The sequence below is a fragment of the Pelobates fuscus genome, chromosome 2, assembly GCF_036172605.1.
Source record: "Pelobates fuscus isolate aPelFus1 chromosome 2, aPelFus1.pri, whole genome shotgun sequence".
NCBI lineage: Eukaryota > Metazoa > Chordata > Amphibia > Anura > Pelobatidae > Pelobates > Pelobates fuscus.
The window spans coordinates 406,936,386-406,958,599 of record NC_086318.1 but is presented as its reverse complement, the minus strand read 5'-3'; the positions used below and the strand labels follow the sequence as shown (position 1 = coordinate 406,958,599).

The following is a 22,214-nucleotide window of genomic DNA, read 5'->3' as shown; positions in this document are numbered from 1 at the left end:
TTAAAGGAACACTTCAGCTTGCTAAAGTGCTTTATGTGTCTAGAGTCTGTCATTTTGTTGACAATTTATAAAAGTGCACTTTAAATAGAAATCTGAATTTTTATAGACAGGAACAGGACCGAATCACCATACTGCCTGGAAATGTCTCAGACAATGAGATGTTCTTCCTCTTCTGTTAACTCCGCAGAGCTAATGGAATGGCATGCATACCAGGTTTCCTGAATTCCATTAGACTTCCAGTTCTACATATCCTAGGTGGGGATTGTACCACCAACGCCCTACTACACCAGAGCAGGTCTATGCTCTATAAAATGTAAGTACAATACTTATTTTATTTACGAAAGGAAAAGTGTACCATACATACTATACTATTGGATGTTCTCACTTGTGTCTTCACATACCGCACTTCATTGAGAAAAATACCATCATCACTGCTGAATCCACCATCACTACTGCGGGGAATATATCCGTAGACGGGGATTATACTGTCCACGCCCTTAACAGCAGAGCTCTATATAGCTCTTGAAAGTGTGAGTGTGCTTTCATTCCAATATACCATCTTATATGTTTTTGTATAATTACTACACTTAGATTATGTGTTATCTTTGTTTTTGTTTCTAAGAGATTCATCTATCAACAAGATTCTGTTGTATCGATGTATGTATATACTTATATCTGTTTGTAACCACAGGCGCGGATTTTCTCTTTCCTTTCTGTTATACCAGGATAGATCTTGTCTGTCTTCATCCCTTCCAATGAGAAGCATTGGAAAGCTGCAATTGCAGCTCCAGTACAGAGGCTTCTCAAAGAGGAGAATTCCCTTGTACAGAATGAAGGTTGTGTCTAGGATAAATGGGAAGGGGGCAGGCATAGACTGTAGACAGCAGGTCTGCAGCTTTTGCAAGGTGGTTTTTCATATACACTCAAAGAAATATGTAGGACAATGTTTTTTGAGGGTATATTTACTAAATAGTAAGACAAAAATCAGTCCAAGTGTAAAAAGATTGTACTTTAACCCATGCATTGCTAGGAAGGCCACTAGCCAGCAGAATGATTCACTAGTCACCCAGTTAGATGGGCCTTCTACTGCCTCACTCATTCAATATGTAGAGCCTTCATCTGTCCTCTTCTACTGAGTGGAGCATTTAGTTGGTACCAATCGACCACCGAATTAGAACATTTTGTTGAGTCCACAATCCCCGAAGACCCTCTTGTTGCCCCCTTCCACTCAGGAGATGTTTATAATGATAAATGTTGTCCGAGACACTTCATCATGGACCTCAATACAGGTATCTGAATCAAATTGTAATGTGACGCATCCCATTTTGTCTCTGAATAAAATCAAACTAGATAAATAAGGAACTCAATAACATAGGTAATGTGCTCAGGGCAGGACATCTAGGTCTCTAAGCATTTATCAGACACCAACTTCTATCATTCTACCAAGTGAGGAAAGCTGGAAAGCTATTCTGCAATTGACAAATGTATGGGACACAAGGCTGGGCGTATCAGTGGGAGCAGGGACGTATTAGCCGCGAGGCAAACAAGGCATTTGCCTTGGGCGGCATTTTCCAGGGGGCGCCAAAAAAAGCCTCACGGCTAACTAAAAATCCGTGAGCTGAGCAGAGAGCTCACTAATCAGTGCTGAGTTTTGTCATGCCTAGGGCAGCACGAAACCAGGATACACCCTGGGTGGGAGTGATCACATTGGTCATTAGTTATTGTAACACTTCAACTTCTTTTTCAAATGCCATTCGCAGACCTCTTTACATCTGATCATTGCAGCGAGACTTACAATATTATCATGATTTGTAGGTTGTATTCACCTTCTCTACTTCTTGTAAAAAGACTTGGGCAATCCAGCTGGCTTTCTCGAAACAGGAAACTGCTTCTTCCTCTCTTTCAGATAGACGAGCAGGGGAGGCAATGCCTGTAGTAGAATGTTCTAAGGACAAACCTTGAGAGGAGATATTGGATAAAAAAAATGTGGTAAGGCAAATGTGTATCTCAAAATAAAAGTCAACATGAGTATATTGTGGAAACAAAACATGTTCCTTGTACCCAACTGTGCAAATATTGCATACAAAGGAAAAAATTAAAACAGAGCCTATTGTCTGAATAGGGCTTTTGAATCATTACAGTGTTTGTTTTTAGAACTGATATCACCAGAGATATATAAAACAGAATTTCAAGGTTATTTTGCTATTCATTGTAATGCAATTTTTGATCCATATTAAAATGGTTAAACACATAGATAAGTTACCAACGCCCAGAACTATAGCTGTATTTCCATGTTTAAAACCCAAAGAATATAGAGCATTGATACTTTAACCTCTTGGATATACCTAGTTACTGGCACAACTAAAAAAAAATTGTTTGGTTAGTAACTGCATATGTATGTGTGCGTAGATGGACAGGTGGATGGTCACATGGAGTTGATACATCAAGATATTTGGTGGGAGTTATGCTCCTGTGAAGCTCTGCTGTCCTTAATTCAGCCCCAATTTTACTGGCTTGCCAGCAGAGTAAATAATAAGATGGTCGGGTTATTCAGTAAAGTACGAATAGCTCTGTAAAATACAGAGATTGTTTACGCTATTTAACAATATCTGGAGTTTGCCATTTAGACCCTGAATGGAAAAATAGCAACCTGAATGGGCCTGCATTTCAGTCGAATCGACAGCACTGGATGCTTCAAATCTGGGCCTGTATGCTTTAGGGGGCACTAATTATGATATTCAAGTGGGGACAGTATCCCTAGTCCCTACCCATGGGTTACAGGTGGGGGTTCGACAAATAATTTTCCACACTTACCAATTAGTGGCATGGTCAAACACCCCCATCGAGGGAGTAACCCTCTATGCGTTACATAGTTACATAGTTACATAGCTGAAAAGAGACTTGCGTCCATCAAGTTCAGCCTTCCTCACATATGTTTTTTGCTGTTGATCCAAAAGAAGGCATATTTAAAAAAAAAACAAAAAAAAAAAAACCAGTTTGAAGCACTTCCAATTTTGCAACAAGCTAGCAAAAAAATTCCTTCTTGACCCCAGAATGGCAGTCAGTTTTATCCTTGGATCAAGCAGTTATTACCCTACATTGAAAGATTTTATCCTTGAATATGCGTTGATTACCAACATATCTTGTGAGTGCAATTGCATATCAGGGCCATGCTATTTTATTATTGTAACTATATCTCACTATGATATGTTTTTCTTTTATATTGCACCTGTATACCCTTATAATTGACTGGATATTTTTGAGATGAGACTACTGGGAAGTCTCCTGGGGAAGAATCCCACACACCAGGATACATTATTAGTTGAGCATCACCCTAATGGTGGTGGGCAATAGTATAAAGATTGACATACCATGACTGACTAAGTAACATCTACTGACCCCTCTTTGGGTGGGATACTCCAGATTTGAACTGTGGTGTCCTGCTTCTGGGGACACCAAAGACCAAGTACCCACATAGTGCAACATGGGAACATCAGTAGACACAATAAAGGCACTCAGATAATGCAAGGATGCTTCAACTATGCTGACACCCTCTCCCCCCATCCCCCTCTTTTTCCATGGGGGGCAATTGGGGCATGGTGTGCTATCAGTGATTTTATGATTTTAAAGGTGCCACTATTCCATTTTGGTCCACAAACTTTATCCCAGTTTTATACTTCCCAATGATGGAAGCATCATATATAATATAATATTTCCCCAAGGAAACAATTGCATGTAAAAGGTTTCTTTCATACAGACGTTAGCAGAAAGAGTGAAGAAAACCAGAATCTTGTCTCCTTTAAAACAACCATACAATAAACATTTTAAGTATTAAAATAAAAGTGGATTTTTGTTTCACAGTGACCTTCCGCGTGTCATTTTCTAATGTCTTTGGTAGTTATTTAAAAAAAAAAAGTAAACTATGGATTGAAAGCGCTTTTCATCCAACATTAAATTAAATTTAATCAGCATATTGTGGAATTCCTGAATACTCAAAGGAATAATAATTTTTATTGTATAATGTACATCTTAGCCTTAGGGTGGCTAGAGAAATCTTAGAACTGGTCAAATAAAGAAACATCTCTAATTGCCATTAAACAAATGGGGCTTGCCAATTTAAGGAAGATAATAAAAATAAAGTATGATAGTTTTATTTCTAAACACAATGTGGTTTCTTCCACATCCAGAGGGTAGAATTGGAATTCTGGTTCTTGTTCTGTTTTAGTATCTCTATGTTTCAATAAAGAGACTTTTCCTTCATATTATTCTTTAAATTGCTAGAGCTAAGGTATTTAAAAAACATTCTCATATCCATGTGTATTTAAAGGAGCAGTCTACAAACCATGGTTATGTAATAGGTTTGGGGCCAATAGTCTGCGAACACCACCCACAATTCTTGGTCAAACAGTTGTAAGTGATCAAAACTAGAGGTTTCGAAACTGGCTGTGGCGAAACCAACCTCGCCACTGAGAACTGGAGAAGCCTGGTTGCTAGCCTCCTGCCCAGTGATTATGGTCCCTGGGAGATATTGGCCTTTAAGGGACTGAATTGGGGCTTATGGACTGCTACCATAATGTACTGACCCTTTAAGAACTACTTTTGGGCATGTGGATTGTATAATACTGTCCCTAGCCCTTTAAATACTTTGGGGACAGCTTGGTACTTTTGTATATAGCACTTCGGACACAGTCGAAGCTGTCGAAGTTACCGAAGTTGTCGAAGTCGTCGAAGTGGCCGGTATCGGACAAAGGACCACGTGGCGGCGGCCATTTTAACTTCGAACACCGCCGACCCTTAACATCAACTCCACTTCGACACTTCGACTAAAGTCGAAGTACAGGCACACTTCGAATGGGACTTAGCCGTTTTTATGCCAGGAATTGACCGACCGCACAGCCCAAATCTATGGAACTGTTTTGGGCAAGAAAATGTGCTTGCGGTCGGTCATAAAAGGACTTCCGTGTAACTTTTTATCCACTGGAGGGATTTGCCTGAATTTTGGAAGTGTTTATGTTTAAAGTATGCTGAGTCTGAATATGTGATTTGTATGTGAATGTGATGTATGGTTTTGAAGTTATAGATATTGTGTAAAAGTTATGTTTTAAACTGTATAATAAGTGGATTATCTCTCAGGCTAAGGTGAGGGGATGTGTGGGTTGTACCATATCTCGGATTGGTTATTTTATGCCTCCCCCTGGGTGTGGCCTGTATGTGTGAGATGGAAATAAAAGCCAGGCTGGATGAGCCAGTCCAGAGTTCCTGTTTAACCCTCAAAGTGAAGTGTCGTCTCATTATTGGGGGAGGATTTATTGTATGCTGTTCCAGTTTGACTGCTAGGAGTGCAAACCTATTCGTATGGTTCCTATTCAACTGTCTACAGCATTCAGAGGCTTGAGAGGATTCATATGCTTCTCCGATACGGTGATTGTGGTGTCTGCCAGAGTGCTTGGAGTCCTCAGGAAACGCTAGGAGCATCCATTAACGGAGGTACCAAGTCGGGGTGCCAGGTGATCCGTTACATTGGTGGCAAGCGGTGGGATGGCGTCCTAGTGTGAGGTAAAGCAGCTCGGAGACACAGTTCGTTTGGATTACAAAGGGAGGGCAACGCTAGTACCCGTACAGCGCCCCTATCCACAAAAGAAGCAACTTCAGCAGAGCAAGCATGGCGCCTGGCTACACTCAGGAGCGGTTGGACAGACTGGTTGCCATACGGCTGGCTTTCTTTGGACCCAACCCCTCTGAGAAAACTGTGCAGTTCATAAGGAAATCAACGGCAGAGTTCCTGCAGTACCTAGCAGACAAAAAGGGAGCTGAAGGTGTCGTCCTTCCTCCCCAGCGGCAGTCTACGGTTCAGGGAGAGGAGCCTGTTATTCCCTCTCCCCAGCGGCAGCACAGCTCACCAAGGGGAGACAGTAAGCCCCTCACCAGCGCAGATGGGACCGTGGTCTCTGCGGCCAAGCTACAGGGAGCTGAAGGGGCCGTCCTTGCTCCCCAGCGGCAGTCTACGGTTCAGGGAGAGGAGCCTGTTATTCCCTCTCCCCAGCGGCAGCGCAGCTCACCAAGGGGAGACAGTAAGCCCCTCACCAGCGCAGATGGGACCGTGGTCTCTGCGCCCTGCCTACAGGGAGTACAGAGGGTCAGCCCTGCTCCCCAGCGGCTGAAGGTGTGTAAGGGAGAGGAGTTTGTTACCCCCTCTCCCCAGCGGCAGCTTAGCACACCAAGGGGAGACAGTACGCCCCACACCAGCGCAGATGGGACCGTGGTCTCTGCGCCCAAGTTACAGGGAGCTGAAGGGGCCGTCCTCCCTCCCCAGCGGCAGTGTGATTTGTTGGGAATTGGGAGCCCAGTCTCCATTCCCCAGCAGCAGAGTGTCCAGCAGGGAAGAGAGAGCCCAGTCTCCTTTCCCCAGCAGCAGGACACTGTATTGGGAGTAGAGACAGTCGGTCTCCCTCCACAGAGTATGGAAGTATGTATGGGAGAGGAGCTTGCTACCACCTCTCCCCAGCGGCGGATCAGTAATGTGCAGGGAATAGAGAGCTCAGTCTAGATATTGTGTAAAAGTTATGTTTTAAACTGTATAATAAGTGGATTATCTCTCAGGCTAAGGGGAGGGGATGTGTGGGTTGTACCATATCTCGGATTGGTTATTTTATGCCTCCCCCTGGGTGTGGCCTGTATGTGTGAGATGGAAATAAAAGCCAGGCTGGATGAGCCATTCCAGAGTTCCTGTTTTACCCTCAAAGTGATGTGTCGTCTCATTATTGTGGGGAAGGATTTATTGCATGCTGTTCCAGTTGACTGCTAGGAGTGTAAGCCTATTTGTATGGTTCCTATTCAACGGTCTACAGCATTCCTATGCTTGAGAAGATTCATATGCTTCTCTGATTCGGTGATTGTGGTGTCTGCCAGAGTGCTTGGAGTCCTCAGGAAGCGCTAGGAGCATCCTTTAACGGAGGTACCCAGTCGGGGTGCCAAGCGATCCGTTACACTGGCCAAATTGCTACGTTCATATTGGCAGCTGATGAAAATAGCATTATTATTAAAGTTGGTAAAATATGCGTGCAATTTTAACCCCTTAAGGACACATGACATGTCTGACATGTCATAATTCCCTTTTATTCCAGAAGTTTGGTCCTTAAGGGGTTAAAGTGGCGCTGTCGTTTATGAGATTTTTGCATAATTAAAGTTATAGTAAGCTCTTGTTTGTGCTAATATAGATGTATTTTAATAGTAGTGGTGGCTGATAAGGTTAATGGAAGAAGACAGCAAACCTCCCTGGCTGTCTGACAGAGAGGGGGTGTTCCATACTTTATTTTAAAAGTGCCAATGTTTCATCTGCACTTCTGTAAACTGGGCTTAAAATAGGATTACCCCCTATATATAATAATAATAATAATAATAATAATAATAATAATAATAATAAAAATCACTGTTATATCTACTGTGAAAAGCACTTAGTAGATATATCTCAGATAAAATCCTGCAAGCATTCGATGATGCATTTTTTAATTGGGGATGTATATAAAGATAGCTTGCAAAAGATGAAGTTTTCCTTTGTGCTGTCTTTACAAGCCCTCCCTTTCTAACCCCGCCCAGATTTTCTGTGGCTGTCCAATCACAGACTTCCCAATGCAGCTCAATCAGAAGTCTTTGCAAGGCAGGTGCTCTGGGCAATTGCTGCCTCTTGAGTTTAGCTCCACTGAGCTAACCAAACCAGGACGTAAAAGCTGTAACACAGTTGTCTGATTGACAGCCAGGGGGTGTAACAAGGTTCATTTATAAAAGTGCTAATTGTCATTGAAATCTGCACTTTTTATAAAATGAAAAAAAGAGGACACTCTTCACACAGAACGTTTTCAGCAAGCTAAAGTGCTTTAGGTGTCCAACCAACTGATCACATGACTGAAACTAAGGCCAGATTTAAACTGCACATTCTCGCCCACCCAAAAAAGAGTTGAAGATGTTGTAAACATCACCTGTGGGCTGACAGTTTATCGCTTTAGCTTACTGTTTATTACATTACACAATAACCAATTTAAAAAACAAATCCAAAAAACATACATTAATTTAATAAAATAGCAACAAACAAGCATCACTAGCATAATTTCATCTGGAACAGCATTACATCTTCCGATGCTTGGCTAGCCACAGGCTAAGTACACATGGCAAAGTATTATGGGAGATTCCGTTCTCTGACTGGTGAACTGCTAGTTGTTGGCTGTCCAAAGATCTATCCAAATGTACAGAACAAAGGGAATTTGCTGATTTGGTTAAACATTTTTTTTTTTTTACCATTTCATGATTGTAGCTGATGTTGGTAGTTAGATACACCAAACCTCTAATTCATCCTTAGCTTTAGCTAATGCTTACATTATTCATAAAATATTACTTAAGACACACTCCGGGCTGTGTATGTCTGGCGGCAAGCCTGAAATGTGGGTGAGTTTACTTTTCATGTTTTTGGCTAAAAGCAAAAAAGACATAGGAAGATAAAAGGACAAAGTTTTAAAAGCAAAGCAGAGGAATGGAAATCACACAAGTTGGCACTTGGAAAAAGTAAAGATAAAATGCACAGAATGAAAAGCAATTAAAAATACTACGAGAGACATAAAAACTTGTGGAACTTGGAAGAAAACTGTGAAAGGGTTAGAGTTTTGGAATTGAGATGAGAAACAAGTGGTGTGATTACTAATGAAGCGGAAAGAGACATTTATAGATGTAGGGCATGAATCCAAGTACAGAGAGAGTTTGACCACAGGAAACAAGGAAAAAAGTGGAGGAGGACAGCAGGAAGCAAATAATGATTGGAAGAGGAACAGATAAAAGTCAAGTAATTATGGGAAGAGGTCCATCTGGAAACATCTAATAATAATGGAAAGAAGGACAGCTGGGAATTAGTAACGATGGGAGGTGGGTCAGTGGATATAATTTTAGGAAGATAGAACTGCAAGTAGGAAGAACCTAGGAAGAAAATAAAAATAGGAATAAAAAAAAAAGCTGAGATTAAATAATGATGGTAAGTGGAAGTGGAAGTGGATGAACAGCTGGAGATAAATATTGAAGAGAGGGGAACCAGCAGAAATAATTATAAGAAGAGAAGGCTGTACTCAAGAAAACTGGAGGAAAATAATACCAGGAAGAGGAAAATGTGGAATTTACTACTGACGGTAAGAGGGAAAAAAGTCAAAGTGAGTAATGATAACTAATGGTTCAGCTGGAAGCAAGTAGGTGTTGTAGATGGACAGCTACAAATACATTATGATGGAAAGAGGCATGGCCGGGATTATATAAAGATTGGAAAAGGGGGTCAGAAGGAAGCAAGAAAGAGAAGGAAGATGGGAAGCTGAGAGTAAATAGTGGTAGGAAGGAGAGATGGAGACAATATATAATGGAACAAGGCAAAGGTCTAAAGAAGGAATTCTGGAAGGAGGGACATGTGTAAGTAAGTACACAAATAGACAACGGTAAGCAGGTAACTGTAATAACAGTTGAACCGTTGTAACTATTGTAAGATTGTAAGACAGTCGTAGGTAACAATGGGAAGAAGAGGAGCTGAAAGAAAGACCGCATAGGACAAATAAGACGGCTGAGTAGATAGAGTGAGTGCGAAGAAACAAAAGGAAGACTGATGACTGGGAGAGAGAGAGAGAGATTTAACAGACACACAAAAACTAACTAACTCCACTAATTTAAGCAAGTTGACATACTGACAAGAGACACATGATTCAAGCGCCAACTTCCTGTTGGCTTCTGATACCTTGTGTCTATATTGACCATTCAACCTTTCCCGGACCATGGTGAGGAGGAGCGAGAGTGATACCAGGAATAGAAGAAAGCAGAGTAAGAACTTATTTATGATCAGCACTGTGTACAATCACAGGAAGACAATGGTCCTCGGAGGTAGTGAAGCAGATAGAAGTTTAAGAAGAATGTGTTTATATTGATAGAGCAAGGGCAGAGTGACCATAAAATGATACATGGCATATTGCTTTAGCTACATACCATTTGCGGAGATCTCTTGATCACAGAGTGCTCTAGAAAGCAGATGTGCAAGCTGCAGAGGAGTACAAAGCAGTAGAAAAGCAGTAGAATTATGAAAAGAACATTTTATAACAGAAGCCAAAGTAATATCATGAACAAACAATTCATTCCATGCAGTCTCTCAAAGGGCACAATAGCACAATAAGGCTTACAAAGCTCAAATATTTCATTTTATTCATTTTATTACTCATCCTCTAATTTGTTATAAAGAAGTTATACAATCATTAAAGAGGATCAGTAACATAACACATTGTTTCCATAAATAAAGATTAGCAATTACACTTAAAGGAACACTACACTGAATTTTTAAAAACAATTTAGGAGACATACCCCCAAGGAAAGCATGCATCCATTTTTCCTGCATGTTTTTTTAGGGGGTATATGCATGCATAAACCATCTAAAAATCTATATTCATATTTGGCAACTGCTTATGTATAAATATGTGTATGTGCACATTCCTGTTCCGCTTGTAATGCATTATGTTTGAATCTGTGTTTGAAATGTAGGTTAGAGAGGGCTTAGAGCAAGGGTGTCCAAACTTTTTTCATAGAGGGCCAGATTTGATTAAGTGAACAGGCGTGAGGGCCGACCATTTTGCCTGACATTCTTTGAACCATTCAAATTAAATGCAAATGAACTATTTTATGCAAAATGTATTGCAATCGGCATACTTTTAATTTCATCTCTTTATTCTGTCCCTTCTCTCTTCATTCTGTCCCTTCTCTCTTCATTCTGTTCCTTCTCTCTTTTATTCTGTCCCTTCTGGCTTTTATTCTGGGGGGTGGGAGATGGCAGGGAGGTGGGTATCTGGAGGTAGGAGATGGCAGGGAGGTGGGTATCTGAGGGTGGGGGGGTGGCAGGATAGTGGATAATGGGGAGGAGAGATGACAGGAGAGTTCAAAGATGTGTATGATGGGGTAAGCTGTGTGTAATAGTAGAGAAGGAACAGGACGATGTATAACAAGGGGAGGGATTGAATACAATGTCTTTATTTATTTGGACTTTGGATTTATTTTATTCTGCCCCTTCATTCTCTGCCCCCAAACCGAATCCCGCGACATCGACGTTCAAGAGATAGTGAGAACTCATACTGAGGACGACCAGTGACTGCACATCCGTATGTGTTCTAGCGATCTCTTGGCCCCCAGTGGATCCCTGTGCGACGCTCAGGACCACAGCGTTCAAAGATCCAGGGATCCTGAGCTGCACTCTGGGATTCACTGGGGGTCACAACAGATAGAATAAGCCAATAACCTGTGGGGCCGTATTAAACCAGAACGCGGGCCGGGCTTTGGACATGACTGGCTTAGAGGGACACTATAGGAACCCAGACCACTTTATCTCAAAGAAGTGGTCTGTGTGCAGTGTCCCTGTCCCCTTAACCATGCAATGTTTACACTGTCTCTAGTAGCTGTCAGTCAGACAGTCACAAGGGGCACTTCCGGCAGTTTCACAGAGTTTAACTCCGTGAAACGGCGCTGGGTGTCCTCACGCTGTGCATGAAAAACCTCATAGGAAAGCATTGAGTCGATGCTTTCCTGTCGGGAAGAAGGCTAAATCCCGTACATAGACACTGGAAGAGTTGGGAAAGCACCATACCTCCCAACCACCCCAATTTTGGCAGGACAGTCCTGATTTTAGGGTCCTCTCCCGCCGTCCCGCCTTAGTCCCCAACAATCATAGCATGAGCGCATTAGGACCCGGCAGGGAGCAGTGAAACAGTGTCCCTGCATTATCAGCCCTCAGTGGGCCATTCAAAATGATTGACAGGCAACCTACTGTGTACTGTATTCACACCAAGCTGACCTGTCAGTAATGTGGCTGGGCATGCTCTCTTTCCAGGTGGCCTGCCCCTTTCTTTAAAGTCCTCCCATTTTGGGCAGCGCTCACTGGTACTCCCCCTTTATTCTCCCTCCCTCCTGAGTCCCTATTCTGGGACTGCATTTGTTTGGAGGTATGTAGCACTGAGTTTTACACCCTTTGTAAATGTCCCTTCAGCTCTGCTATTGAAGGGACACTATAGTCACTAAAACAACTTTAGCATAATGAAGCAGTTTTGGTGTATAGATCGTGCCCCTGCAGTCTCACTGCCAAATTCTCTGCCATTTAGGAGTTAATTCACTCTTGTTTTTGTTTTGTGCAGCCTTGGTCACACCTCCCCTGGCTGTGACTGACACAGCCTGCATTAAAAAAAGAATGGTATAATTTTTAATCATTTGTATATTATTTTAAAAGTTGTAATCTCCTGCTCTGTAAATTTAACTTTAATTGCATACAGGATGCTCCTGCAGGTCCAAGCTAGCTATTATTATTAGTGCAGGAAATATGGAATTCTATATAAAATAGAATTTACAATAAAGGAAGTGTAAACTTTAGATGACTCTTTACAAGAAGTGTTAAGGAGGGCTGTGTAAGTCACATGCAGTGAGGTGTAGCTAGGGCTGCATAAACAAATTGCTTTAGCTCCTAAATAACAGAGAATTGAGTAGGGAGACTGCAGGGGCATGATCTATAAATGTATGTAGATCGAATTTGGCACATAAAACTGAAGTCAGAGGTCAGAAGAGAAGGGTCAAGTACCCTCCACTAATAGTAGTTAATTCCAAGAATTGGACCAATACAAAATTAAGTGGTGCCTAAAAATGCTTACTTCTCCCATTCCTTGTTGCCCTGCCGTGGTTTATGGTAGCCCTGTATCGCATTCCTCTTGAATGAGACTTGGTATTAATTCTGGCTCTTGTTTAGCATTTATCCTGTCTTCTGTTCTCCTTTAATCACGGTTAGTTTAAACATTTATCCTGTTTTCTGTACTCTTTTAACCTTGGCTTGTTTAAACATTTATCCTGTTTTCTGTTCTCCTTTGACCACGGCATGTTTATGTTGACTCTCCGTTAACCCGGGAATTCTGAGGACCGGTATACAGATTGTTTTTTTTTGTGATTCAGTCAGTACGTTGAGGTTCCACCAGATCCTGACAATATCTGGCGGAGGCTGATGTATCAAAATGTCTATGTTTTCTGCTTTAGTTAAGAAAGTGACTTGCTTTCTAATTGGCCATCTGATGGTCCTTTCTCTTTATAAAAAAAAGAAAACTTAAACACTGTGGGGTCACCGGCCCACTCACCATCTACATATCCAATTAACTTCCGATTCAAGGTGCTGGCAGTCGTAGTTTAATTTGAATTGTTCTCTTTTGGGGATCGGACCACATTTTTCACAGCATTCCAGTCACGGTGGCAGAGAACTGCAGCTTCCTGGCTTTAGATGCCTACTGCAGCAATATGAGAATTTGTAACAGTAACTACGTACTTCCATTTTTCAATATTCACAAATGTTTTATCTATTCCACTATCTACTATACATTTTGTATTCCTTCCATTCTAGTGTTTCAGTGAAGTCCTTGCCTTAAAGCAGATAACCCCCAGCGTCACCACTCTCCAATTAAATATCAAGATCTTTAGTCGCTATACTCTTCAATTTAATGTTTCATTGTGGTTCCCTTGCACTTCAACACAGATTCATTTGTCATTAACATAAATCATAAAATATGTCCACTCATCACCTTGAGCATTGGACCATAGGCATGGGTTTGTCTTATACAATGCTTCTTGCAAGAGCACATCAGTCATCTTTTAATTTAATACTCTTAAGGGATGTTTGAGACTGCAGACATTATTTTGAAGTCTGCACACGTTTCTTTCAGGATACTCAAATGAGATGGATACGAATTACAATACTAGTTTAATTATTGGGGACCTCCACCACCCCTGAGGGGGTCAGCAACAAGCAATAGTTATCAAGTGAAAACAGAGAAAATTTTCAATGACCATTTTGACATATGTATCACTTCAGATTTTATATGGTCAAGAATTTGAGATTTGACAGATCCTATTATAACTGCCACTTAACTGATAAATCCATTCTAAGCCCTAGGAGCTAGTTCCTAACGTGAGCGAGTTATACCAGCAGAACCTGAGATTTTTATTGTTGAACCTGCCTCATATACTCACAGGAATCCCATTTTAGCTAGACATAATAGAATGAAATGTATAACATATGAGAACATGTGGCATCATGCACATGTACATGTCTCATCACATCACTAATTCTATCATAATATGTGCAGTCTGGTAGAACCCAGGGTATTATAGCCTGATAGAACCCTGGGTTTTACAGTCTGATAGAACCTAGGGTATTATAGTCTGATAGAACCCTGGGTTTTACAGTCTGATAGAACCCAGGGTATTATAGTCTGTAAGAAACCCAGGGTATTATAGTCTGATAGAACCCTGGGTTTTACAGTCTAATAGAACCTAGGGTATTATAGTCTGATGGAACCCTGGGTTTTACAGTCTAGTAGAACCTAGGGTATTATAGTCTGATAGAACCCATGGTATTATAGTCTGATAGAACCCTGGGTTTTACAGTCTGATAGAACCCAGGATATTATAGTCTGATAGAACCCAGGGTTTTGCAGTCTGATAGAACCCTGGGTTTTACAGTCTGATAGAACCTAGGGTATTATAGTCTGATAGAACCCTGGGTTTTACAGTCTGATAGAACCCAGGGTATTATAGTCTGATAGAACCCAGGGTATTATAGTCTGATAGAACCCTGGGTTTTACAGTCTAATAGAACCAAAGGTATTATAGTCTGATAGAACTCTGGGTTTTACAGTCTAGTAGAACCTAGGGTATTATAGTCTGATGGAACCCATGGTTTTACAGTCTGATAGAACCCAGTCTGATAGAACCCATGGTTTTGCAGTCTGATAGAACCCTGGGTTTTACAGTCTTATAGAACCTAGGGTATTATAGTCTGATAGAACCCTTGGTTTTACAGTCTAGTAGAACCTAGGGTATTATAGTCTGATAGAACCCAGGGTATTATAGTCTGATAGAACCCTGGGTTTTACAGTCTAATAGAACCTAGGGTATTATAGTCTGATAGAACCCATGGTATTATAGTCTGATAGAACCCTGGGTTTTATAGTCTGATAGAACCCAGGGTATTATAGTCTGATAGAACCCAGGGTATTACAGTCTGATAGAATCCTGGGTTTTACAGTCTGATAGAATCCTGGGTTTTACAGTCTGATAGAACCTAGGGTTTTACAGTCTGATAGAATCCTGGGTTTTACAGTCTGATAGAACCCAGGGCTTTATAGTCTGATAGAATCCTTGGTTTTACAGTCTGATAGAACCCAGGGCTTTATAGTCTGATAGAACCCAGGGTATTAAAGTCTGATAGAACCCTGGGTTTTATAGTCTGATAGAACCCTGGGTTTTATAGTCTGATAGAACCCTGGGTTTTATAGTCTGATAGAACCCTGGGCTTTACAGTCTGATAGAAACCAGGGTTTTATAGTCTGATAGAACCCAGGGTTTTATAGTCTGATAGAACCCTGGGCTTTATAGTCTGATAGAATCCTGGGTTTTACAGTCTGATAGAACCCAGGGCTTTATAGTCTGATAGAACCCAGGGTATTACAGTCTGATAGAACCCTGGGTTTTATAGTCTGATAGAACCCTGGGTTTTATAGTCTGATAGAACCCTGGGCTTTACAGTCTGATAGAAACCAGGGTTTTATAGTCTGATAGAACCCAGGGTTGTATAGTCTGATAGAACCCAGGGCTTTATAGTCTGATAGAACCCTGGGTTTTATAGTCTGATAGAACCCAGGGTATAATAGTCTGATAGGCCCATGCTTGCCTGTAATGTCTGATCTTGTCCCAGGCAACCTAATAAAGTGGTAATAAACACCAGAGATCATTTTTGGGTGGTGTTGCAAAGTTTACACAAAGCACATATCCAAGAAGACCAAGAACTGCCCAGTATCCTCTCTGAAGGTCTGGTGGTCATGGTTTTTTATTAATTATAAATAATTTTGTTCTCCTTTTGTGCAGCCTTTTTGAAAGATTTCGCTAATTGAGATCAGAGGGTTCTCATCATTCATAGTCTGGTGAGCAATAAAAAAATACAACTTGGGTCTAGGCTCACCTTAAACTAAATTGGAATATTACACAAACCACTGCAGGAGTTCCGGTGGAATCCCTTGCAGTAACAACAAGGTGACAGCATCAGGTTAACCTACCCCTAACACTCTCAGCCAATCACTGATGTCCAGGTTGGAAAGACAGAGACAAAGACATTGATTATACAGAGAATAGTCTGTTTTCATACCCCTGTATGTACCACTTTGTGTAAAACCATTAAACAACTTTAAAAACATTTCCCATTTGTAAATTATTGTTTAGAGAATAAATGAAAAAATAAACAAAAACAATATATATAAACATTTTTATTTCCTGCAAAACCCCAGACTACTGTAGAAAGCTGGACCAGAAAGTGACACTTACTATACTTAATGTAGGTTCTTAGGGTTCTACTGTAGAAAGCTGGACCAGAAAGTGACACTTACTATACTTAATATAGGTTCTGAGGGTTCTACTGTAGAAAGCTGAACCAGAAAGTGACACTTACTATACTTAATATAGGTTCTTAGGGTTCTACTGTAGAAAGCTGAACCAGAAAGTGACACTTACTATACTTAATATAGGTTCTGAGGGTTCTACTGTAGAAAGCTGGACCAGAAAGTGACACTTACTATACTTAATATAGGTTCTTAGGGTTCTACTGTAGAAAGCTGGACCAGAAAGTGACACTTACTATACTTAATATAGGTTCTGAGGGTTCTACTGTAGAAAGCTGAACCAGAAAGTGACACTTACTATACTTAATATAGGTTCTGAGGGTTCTACTGTAGAAAGCGGAACCAGAAAGTGACACTTACTATACTTAATATAGGTTCTGAGGGTTCTACTGTAGAAAGCTGAACCAGAAAGTGACACTTACTATACTTAATATAGGTTCTTAGGGTTCTACTGTAGAAAGCTGGACCAGAAAGTGACACTTACTATACTTAATATAGGTTCTGAGGGTTCTACTGTAGAAAGCTGAACCAGAAAGTGACACTTACTATACTTAATATAGGTTCTTAGGGTTCTACTGTAGAAAGCTGGACCAGAAAGTGACACTTACTATACTTAATATAGGTTCTGAGGGTTCTACTGTAGAAAGCTGAACCAGAAAGTGACACTTACTATACTTAATATAGGTTCTGAGGGTTCTACTGTAGAAAGCGGAACCAGAAAGTGACACTTACTATACTTAATATAGGTTCTTAGGGTTCTACTGTAGAAAGCTGGACCAGAAAGTGACAGTTACTATACTTAATATAGGTTCTGAGGGTTCTACTGTAGAAAGCTAGCAACTCAAAAAAAAACCAACAAAAAAAAACTCCTAGAAACCTGACATGACAGGGGATAAGTCAAGTTTGACAACATTGGGAGGTATGGAATCGGGATGGGTCGATGAGCCTTAATAGGGATGTCATCAACAATGCAACTTGCATCCCTGTCGATGACCAAAATGGGTGGTTCCGCCCACTGAAGGGTTGTGTCAGTCTGGTGTCAAGTGCGCCTGGCTGACAGACAGCCTCCCGTCTGACCCCCTACATGTAGGGCCATGCAGAGAGCACGGCTGAAGTGGTCCCAGTGTCCACCACACAATGGCCAGTGCAGTCCCCCTGGATGAGAAACACCAGGGAACTAAATCAGGAAGGGATCGGCGGTACAGGACCATAATATAGGGACTGTCCCACAGAAAGGAGGACAGTTTTGAGGCCTGCATCATGCACGGCGTAGTTTTGAAATTAGAAAGAAAATACTAAAATATGTAGTAGATTTATCTATTTATTAATTTTTAAATCTAAAGAAGGTTAAGAAAAAAGGAAAAAGTAATCACCCAGAGCAGCAAACTGTAACCTATTCTGCACAGTGAACCAAACATGTTAGAGCCTGGAGTGTCACTTTAAACATCTTTTATAAAAAATCAATAATAAAACACAAATTATTTGTTACAGACACTGTGTGGTATACTAGTACTGGTAAACTTATTGTTACATTTAATAAGAATTATCTTGTTACCTTTGATAAGAAAAGCTTCTGTCACAAGGCGCATTAGATAGAGAGGCTGATCTTCCAATGAGAGGTCGTCTAATCCCGCACGGGCATACATACTGATGGCGTCCCGGAAGGACCCCTCTACATAATGCAGTTTACCCAGAATCAGCAGGACTTCTGTCAGATATTTAGGCTGTATGAATGGAGGAGGGTTTTAATGTTTAAACTGTTTAAGTGGAAAAAAAGGAAATTAATGCAAATAGGACAATGTTTACTATTTTTAACAATATTTAAAGACACAATGGTTCCTTAAACACATATTCTGTGGCTGTCAAGCACCCCTTACTGTTAAATTCAGATATTGACTATAATGTTTATGTTGGGAAAAAGGCGTCAACCATAACCAGACTAATCCAAACTGCAGCTTCATTCTTAACACAGCCTCAATCATAATCGTTAATTGCGCAGTCTCAATCATAATCCAGCCTGGTTAATTGCGTAGTCTCAATCATAATCCAGCCTCGTTAATTGTGCAGTCTTAATCATAATCCAGCCTCGTTAATTGCGCAGTCTCAATCATAATCCAGCCTCGTTAATTGCGTAGTCTCAATCATAATCCAGCCTTGTTAATTGCGCAGTCTCAATCATAATCCAGCCTTGTTAATTGCGTAGTCTCAATCATAATCCAGCCTTGTTAATTGCGTAGTCTCAATCATAATCCAGCCTTGTTAATTGCGTAGTCTCAATCATAATCCAGCCTTGTTAATTGCGTAGTCTCAATCATAATCCAGCCTCGTTAATTGCGTAGTCTCAATCATAATCCAGCCTCGTTAATTGCGCAGTCTCAATCATAATCCAGCCTTGTTAATTGCGTAGTCTCAATCATAATCCAGCCTCGTTAATTGCGCAGTCTCAATCATAATCCAGCCTCGTTAATTGCGTAGTCTCAATCATAATCCAGCCTTGTTAATTGCGCAGTCTCAATCATAATCCAGCCTTGTTAATTGCGCAGTCTCAATCATAATCCAGCCTTGTTAATTGCGCAGTCTCAATCATAATCCAGCCTCGTTAATTGTGCAGCCTCAATCATAATCCAGCCTTATTCTTAATCCAGCCTCATTCATAGCGCAGCCCAATTCATAATCCTGTCTCATTTATAATCCAGCCTCATTCTTAGCGCTGTCTCATTCTCAATCCAGTCTCACACACTGCACAGCCCAATTCATAATCCACTCTTATTTATAATCCAGTCTCATTCTCAATCCAGTCTCATTCTAGGGGATTCATTTGTCATTAAAATTCCTAAATTATCAGCTGTAGGAGAGATGGAAGTCATGTACAATACGCATGATACCACAGTCAAATGTAGGAAGGCTTCTAATAACTGCAAATATAATAGCGAAGGTGCCAACCGTCAATATTTTCCAGGACAGTCCTGCATTTTGTGGTAATGTCCCATCAAAAATAGGTCCCAAGGAACTGTCCAGCATTTTGAACTGACAGCAGATATCAAAATGCAGGAGGGGACGGGGCACTAGGACTTTGCACAGAGCGCTTCAGCAGCACTACTTGCACGGTCTGCTTTGAAGGGGCAAGCTGTCTGTCAGCCAGTGTGGTGGCCAGCACCCTTTATTAGGCTGGCTTGCTCCCTTGAGGGGGGCTCACTCCCTGCACAATGTACCAGAAGGTGGGCAAGGAAGACTGTCAGGTATGCAGAGACTTACTGAAATACTACATTTAAATAGACAAACTACATATAAACAAAAAAATATTTTTATTATATTGGAGTTCCTTGATACGCAAACATCCCACAAAACATTGTGAGCAGAGCTGGACTGGCACATCGCAGGGTGACAGGCAGGAAGGAAGCACTCCCCTCTTTCTGGTAATTTTTTGTAGCTGCTGAGCTTCTGTTCCCTTACTCAGTCTGACAGGAAAATCTCTCAGTGAGCACCGAACTACATCCTGTCAGACTGGGTAGGGGAAACTCCTCCATCACGGTGCGTGGCTTGGCCACAATACATGGAGGTACAAGAGAGGCTGGAGGGTAAATGAGACACATGGATGGGCTGGGGGCGAGAAATGAGACACATGGGAGGGGCTGGGGGCGAGAAATGAGACACATGGGAAGTGGGGGGGAAATTAAACACGGGTGGGTTGGGGAGAGAAAAAGACATACAGAGAGGATGAGGGGGAAGAAGAGACACATGGGTGGTGGGAGACACACAAAGGTGGTTGGGAGAGAAGAGACACACAGAGGGGCTGGGAAAAGGGAACTTCAGACAAACAGAGGAGCTGGGGAAAGGGACACACAGAGGTGCTGGGGCGGAAGAAAGAGGCACACAGAAAGGCTAGGGAAGGGGAGAAAGAGACAAAAGGGCAAGGGCTATGAGACACATGAAAGGGATTTGGGGGAGAAAAACACACAAAAGGGGGTAGAAAAGGGAAATAGGCACACGCAGGGCTGGGATGAAGTAAAAGATACACAAAGGTGACACACATGAGGGGTATAAGACACAAAGGGGGAGGGCGGAGCTTAACCACGGACCCGATCAGACGCCATTTCTAGAAGCTCCTCAGCTTGCAAACCTAATCCTGACGATATCGGCAATACTAAACACAATCCAGCCACAGCACTCACCGAACCGGATCCAGCAGGGCAAGAGGAACCGACTGATGCCTTTTTTCCAGGCACCAAAAACAGCGAGGAGGAAGCACAGGTCTGAGGCCTACCGAGCACTCCACAGCCTGGAAGGAATACTGGGAAGCTTTACCGCGAGCGGAGCAGACAGCCCGCAATCCCAGACACTGCCAGCCGCACCAGCACCAATGCCAGGGAAAGGTAGGCGCTCTCAAAAGCCCCAAAGCCAGGCGGAAGGTCAGGATATAGGGGCCATGTTACAGAGGCCCGCCCAACTCAGACCCACTCCCGCGGAAAACACGCAAGTTAGGGACATGGGCACAGCAGCAGGCCATGACAGACCTGGAAGCTCACAATCCCCACAAACCCCTCAAGCCGAGCAACATGAGCAGCCAGATAACTCAGCACCCACCACAAAGAGGGATTTAAAACTTCTTCTGGCAGAAATCCACAAGTTACTGGCGGCGGACTAAGCACTACTTAAAAAGGAGGTGCAGGCAGTCACTGAGAGAGGAGGACATAATAACAGTGCAAACCCACTTAACCACCGTGGATACCTCCATACAAGAGCTTCAAGCCCAAAACCAGACCCTGTCACTCAGGCTAGCAACCCTGGAAGACCGCCAGAGGCGTACACATATCAAGATCAGGGGCATCCCCTCAGCGGTCATGGCGGCAGAACTGCCACACTACGTTAGAAGACTGGTGACAACAGTCATGTCTCACACTGTGTATACCGTCTTCCAAGCCCTCCTCAACGCACAACGACTTTGGCACGAGACGTCATTCTCAGATGCGTCACGCTACCTGATAAGCTCCAAATTATGGCGGCAATCAAAGATAAGGCACCGCTCACATTCGAGAACTCAAGCCTCACATTCTACCAGGACCTTACAAGGGCCACCCTCCAGATCCGTAAAAGATATGGGCCTGTCACAACCCAGCTTAGAAACGCAGGTCTGGCTTACCGCTGGAGAGCGAACGGCTCCTTAACAGTGACTCAGAACAGGACTACACATTTGCTACCGAGTTTGGGAGCTGCACAGACTTTTTTTGAGTACACTGGGTCTGCTGCACCCGACCGCACCTTCAACCTCCGAACACCAGGCGACCTCATGGGACCCAGCGTCCATCACACCATTCACCCCGAGAGAGAGGAACCCACAGCCAGAAACACCGTGACTGCAGGGTGCTAACTCCCGAGGACTACCTTTGCAACCCAATGCTATCTCATTTTGTTTTATTTCAGTTTGTGTTCATAGTAGATTTAACTGTATAGAGGGTATTTTACCCTCTCGCTCAAATATGGCAACACTACACAGTGCCCTCATGGGCCCGAGCCCAGCACAAGCAAGGGCAGATTAGGCTGACAAGCATATCCACTAACACCAAATGGCGTATCTTTCCCCCACACCCCTCCCCCCCTCACTGCCCCCTTGGGTCAGGGGCCACAGCGTGGTTACATATCCCTTTGCTTCAACACCACATTATCAAGAGCGCACATGCTCACGTTACTCACGATAAGCAACCACCTCTTCAACCTGCAACCAGCATGACATTACATATT

General features: G+C 42.2%; 1 protein-coding gene across 1 annotated transcript in view; it reads right to left on the bottom strand.

Moving 5' to 3' along the window:
• The window catches only part of TTC7A (tetratricopeptide repeat domain 7A), a 324,338-nt gene that overhangs the window by 282,139 nt on the left and 19,985 nt on the right, over nt 1-22,214 (bottom strand). The window contains exons 3-4 of the mRNA XM_063443923.1: nt 18,031-18,199; nt 1,827-1,957 (exon numbers count right to left, since the gene is read on the bottom strand). Coding sequence (XP_063299993.1) covers nt 1,827-1,957; nt 18,031-18,199 — 300 coding nt within the window. The remainder of the gene's footprint in view (nt 1-1,826; nt 1,958-18,030; nt 18,200-22,214) is intronic.